General features: G+C 51.2%; 1 protein-coding gene across 2 annotated transcripts; it reads right to left on the reverse strand.

The window, feature by feature from the left end:
• Window positions 1–1,473: 1,473 nt before the first annotated feature.
• On the reverse strand, window positions 1,474–4,174 carry GPR6 (G protein-coupled receptor 6). 2 transcript variants are annotated; one of them, XM_069606659.1, is made up of 2 exons: window positions 3,962–4,174; window positions 1,474–3,050 (listed from the first exon to the last, which is right to left on the reverse strand). In XM_069606659.1, the coding sequence occupies exon 2, from the start codon at window positions 3,038–3,040 to the stop codon at window positions 2,057–2,059; it is 984 nt and encodes a 327-aa protein (XP_069462760.1). In that variant the 5' UTR covers window positions 3,041–3,050; window positions 3,962–4,174; the 3' UTR covers window positions 1,474–2,056. The 2 variants fall into 2 exon arrangements, with proteins under 2 accessions (XP_069462760.1, XP_069462759.1); XM_069606658.1 differs by having other exon boundaries at window positions 1,476–3,053.
• Window positions 4,175–5,362: the final 1,188 nt, after the last annotated feature.

Below are 5,362 nucleotides of genomic sequence, written 5' to 3' on the forward strand. Positions count from 1 at the left end.
AAGAAAGAAAGAAAGAAAGAAAGGAGACACAAGGAAATGTGTGTGCAACCCAACCCGATATGTGCGTACTTCCGAAGCTTAGAATCCAAAGGATTGTTGTGAAAGCACAATCTTCTATACAATTAATTACATCTACCCCCACCCCCACAATTGGGGGTGTGAGAGAAAAGGGAAGAGCGACACATGTATGCATGCTATTTGTGTGTGTGTTTGAGAGAGAGACAGCGAGAAGCAAATACGATCTTTACATGTTCCAGCCCAACGCGTCTGTACTTCGGGGGCTTACAGCAGAATAGTCGTGAAAGCACAGCCTCCTATGCCCTATATATGTGGGTTTGGGGGATGAAAGCGGGAGAGAGGCCGAGAGGAAAATCAGTGCATGGACGCCTGGCTAAAGACTGTGCGATGGGGCTCCACACGCCTCCATTTTGGCCGTTTGATTTTGCAGTTTGTCTCTATAAACAAAAGCGGGAATCTGCCTGTCTTTGATACACGGGTGGAAAGCTGGCCTCGGCGACCGGGCTATATTTATATCGCGGTGCGCGCTCAATGGAAGACGCGCTGGCGCGTTCATGTCACCTACAGGTACTATTTGCAAGAAATACACCCCATACAAATAAACAGGCTGAGCGCAGCATGTGTCTGGGGGGCGGGGGGAGGAAAGGACGAGGCGCCTTTGAATATATGCCTGTGAGTGTATTTACGATCCCATTGCTGCTATGAATTTACCAAATCACAGCAATGGCCCTTCAAAATCCAGGAAGGGTGGAGATTTGCCAAGCGTGACAGGCGCCCAGCGAGAAGGGCGGAACAGCCTGCCCAAACTATCCTTGACTCACACTGACTATACTCCATACCGCTCTCGGGAGGCTAGCGCAGAGGCAACGCATCCCCCTTGGAAGCAAGACGACGCGGAGCAACTCAGGTTCGATCCCAGGGTCCACGCTTAGAGACCTCAGGGTATTAAGCACATTATAAATACCCGATCATAATATAATATCATTAAAATAACTCCCCCACCCATACCACTGCTCAAGACCCAATCATGAAGCCCATACCACTGCCCACTGCTCAAGACCCAATCATGAAGCCGATACACCATTGCCCCAATCAGAATCACAGTGAGTGCTCCTCTACACAAAACCCGGCTGCCACCCCCCCCATACCCAGTACTGGAAGGCATGTGCTACTCAGACATTTGCACAAGGACACATTTGAATATACCCACCATATGTTAAGAAATGGGAAGACCACACATGTGTTACCAATGCTTAATTCTTAGTGAACTGAGGACAGGACAGAGGCAAAACCACGTAGAGCAACAGAGGTTCGAATCCCGGAAAGCGCAATAAATAAAATATTAGCACATAATCAGTTGTTCGGATGTCTCTGACTCTTGCAATGCTTTCTTAGCGTCAACCACGCAGTCATGTCACACGCATGTGCGCTCAGACACACACACACAGAATTCATTGGTTGAAAAAGTTTATTTCTCTGTGTAAAAAAATCTGTCTTCATTCATCAATGAGTGGCGCAAAATATACTATCACGTACAACAAAAATACAACATGTTCTCCCCTCCCCGCCCGCGCCCCCCGCCCAGCGCCCTCTTGAGATCCGCAACACTGTTTTGGCAGTTCAGCAGCTAGAAGTAAAGTGCTATTGTGAAGCAAAACTGGACAGTCCTCACTTCAGATGTGTGGTGTACAACCACATTGTTCATAGATTGGAGAGTTCCGTGGATTCAGCAGGCATCCCTGGGCTGGGGTTAAAGTGCTCACGTTTATAAACATGTCCTCAACGGTTTCACGAAATGGACCTGGTCCCGGACAGGCACTGGAATTCAGTAGATCCGGCATCTGCAGCCTGCGGCTCTCTAGATGTTTTGGACAATGACTCCCATGATCCCTCACCACTGACGAAACTGGCTGCTGCTGATGGGAGTTGTAGTCCACGACATCTGGACAGCCAACGGTTGCAGACACCTACAGTAGATTGTCACTTTGTGCAATGTCACCAAAAAGAAAACAAAAAGATTGGGTTGGGCCATGTCTTTTCAGACGTCGCTGGGCGATCTGGATCGAAAGGGCACTTTGGACTGGAAACAGCCGCAGAATAGGACCCACATGGACCTCTGGATCTCCTGGTTCCTGTAGGCATAGATTATGGGGTTGATCATGGAATTGTAGGTGGCGGGCAGCAGCGTGGCATAAGTGTACACTGTTGGGTAGTCATGGTCGCCCACCACGCAGTAGATGGCAAAGGGCAGCCAGCTGGCCCCAAAAGTCCCCAGAATAATGGCCAGCGTGGACACTCCCTTCTTGGTGGCCACATAGTGGGACGCCGTCAGGAAGTGCTGCTGCAAGGCGATCTGATGCGCGTGCCGGCAGACAATCTTGCAGATCTTGATGTAGAGGTGGAGCATCAAGGTGAAGATGAAGAAGAAAGAGGCAGAGAGGAGTGTCACATTACTCTTGGTGAGGGGCCGGACAATGCTGCAGGACGAGCTGTCCTCCAGGCAGTTCCAGCCCAGGATAGGCAGGAGGCCCAAGCAGATGGAGACCCCCCAAGTGATGATGAGCATGAGGTGGATCCAAAGGATGGTCCTCTCGGAGTAGTAAGTCAGTGCATTGTACAGCGAGAGATAGCGGTCCACCGTGATGGCCAGCAAGCTGCTGACCGACGCGGTGAAGGAGGCCACCAGGAAGCCCACCGTGACCAGGCTGATGGTCTCCGACTGGATCACATACTGAAAGACGAAGTTCATGATCAGGCCAAAGCCGGCCAGCAGGTCTGCCGTGGCCAGGCTCCCAATCAGCACAAACATGGGCGTCCGCAAGGTTGGCGTGTAGAAGATGATGGCCACCACAATGGCATTCTCGCATGCAATAATGGTGCCGGAGATGCAAAGCATGATGTCCCATGGGTTGATGGCGAAGAGCGGGAAGAGGGAGGACAGTTCCAGGGAGGAGTTGCCATCGCTGGCCTCGATCCAGGGCAGAGGGACCAGAGCTTCGCTCGCGTTGGTGCTCTCGTTCATCTCTGGCAGGCTGCTGGAAAGAAGAGAACAAGGTAAGAGTTTGGTGATCCCAGAAAAAACAGCAAAAAAATAATGCTTACAACAATCAACCCGGGCCTCCTGACCAAGTAACAAGAAACTACTCTGTGTGTCCTTGTGCTGTGTCAATGGTACATTTTATTCTGTTTTTATAAAGGGTGCTTCACCAATGAATGAATTCAAATTAGAACTTTTCCAGGCTTTATCCTAGGACCTAAGTCGGGAAGTGTCTACAGGCCGCTAAATTGACGTTTTGAAACAATAATTAATTGGACCTAATTTACAAAAGCTTTTTTATAGTGTTTATTTTTTATTTTTAGGACGAGCGGTTCTCTAGGCAGTTTCAGCACAGGAAAGGCAGGAGGCCCAGGCAGATGGAGACTCCCCCACCCCCCACGTGATAAGGGGCATGAGGTGTATCCAAAGGACGGTCCTCTCGGAGTAGTAAGTCGGTGAATTGTACAGCGAGAGGTAGCGATTAATGGAGGATGGGTTGCGACAGGAGAATGTGCACGCGAAAGAGACCCACCCCTAAATGCGCATTCATTAAAATAAATCTTTGAAAAATGAAGCAAACATCTGAACCCGTAAATCATTATTTAGCTCCAAACGAGTCCATTATTTAAATAACAGACTCATGCCTCCGTGCACTGTGATGGGGCTGCAGCGACCAGGCAAATGTAGATGCTTTGCTGGAGCTGTCCATGGTGCTGAAAGCCATCAGACCCGTAACAATCAAGGCAGCCCGCGAAAGGAACTGGTCATTGTCTAGGGAGAAACTGTCCATGGCACTGGATCCATGATGACGATTTAATGCAGCTTAATGGTGACAGTGCTAAAAATGTGCCCCCTTGTTTGCACTGGACAGTCACAGACCCCCGGAAGGATGTAAGGCGATCTTACCTGTCCTCAAGATTGGGCAGCTGGTATCATGGGTGCTGAACGCTGACTCCGTCCCGGGCTCCAGGCTGGGCTCTGTACCTGAGCTCGGTCCCTGGGCTCTGTCCCTGAACCGGGCTCTGCTTGCATGGGCTCCTGGCTCCTATGCTGCAGCCGCGGTGCTCCTCGGAGCGGGTGGCGGGTTGGGAGGACTGACTGTAGTGCAGAGGGAGAGAGGCGCTGCGGTGGGATCAAGCGGCTGTGGGAGGGGTTGAGGGTGGGAGGTGTTAGGGGCGGGCTCGCGGATGGTTGGTGCAGGCGGTGTGGGCGGTGATGGCGGCCGGGGGGGGTTCTGTGTGCTCTCACGTGTATCCCAGCGCACTGGGAGTGTGAGCAGAAGCGAGCGCTGTGACGTTCGGAGCAGAGCTGCACACTTAGCGCTGCGCCAAGGGGCCTCTGTGCGCAGCAATGGATGCCCGACCAGCGTCAGTGCCGACCTGGACTCCCCAACATCTCCTTGGGGTACAGTGTAGAATCATCCTCGAAGGGTGCTGTGGAGGTCTCATCGTCTGGCCTGATTTTTAAGAGCGGCTTTTAAAGGGACAATTCCATTGATAAACGATTTGTAAATCAGGCCGTCAAGGCGCTACATGGATAGCGATAATGCTGGCATCCCGGGGTGTACAGTGCATCCAGCTACAGTACTGTGTATGCATGGGGTTACGGTTAGTAAAGGCACATGAGTAGGTGGCGTTGCCGATGTGGTCTTGCTGAACCCTTAGACTTGCTTCAGGGGGCCGGGACCCACACAACACGTTTAGACCTGAGCCATGCAGGCATGCAATGCCAACGCACGCCAATCTCTCCCTCGATTCCCTGGCCTGGTGAATGTAATGACGTGGGGCGACCGTGTGGGGGGCTGCTGGCTTTTCCAGGGTCGTCTCAGATGCATCTTAAACATAATTCGATTCAGTGAAAACCTTTAATCAAATCATGATGCCACAGTTCGGGGTGCGTTGAGGAATGCACCTGTTATACCCCTGTCTCGTCCAGTAGTGTGTCCATGACTAGGGGCGGGGAAAAGGGGGTGGGCGGATTGTAAAACATTTCTGCCCCCTTGTCCGGTAACTAGAGGCATTATGGGTTCACACTGTAGGGTAACGACATACCCTCCCGCACATAGCTGTGCAAAGAAAGGGATTGCGAGGCTTCAACTGACCATCATTTTGGGATGTTCTTAGATAGAGTAAGGGGTATTTTACTTGGATTGAACACAGGGCCGTTCTTAGGATCTTTGACGACCGACCTTGCAAAGAAAAATTGTGCAGCATTCATTTGAGGCACTTAACAAGTTGGCCCGTTTACCTGCACTTTTACCATACTAGCCACGTACAAGTTCTCCAGTAGGGATGGAGGGTAAATCCT

This window comes from Ambystoma mexicanum, chromosome 4p (assembly GCF_040938575.1).
Source record: "Ambystoma mexicanum isolate Mex_15411 chromosome 4p, UKY_AmexF1_1, whole genome shotgun sequence".
NCBI lineage: Eukaryota > Metazoa > Chordata > Amphibia > Caudata > Ambystomatidae > Ambystoma > Ambystoma mexicanum.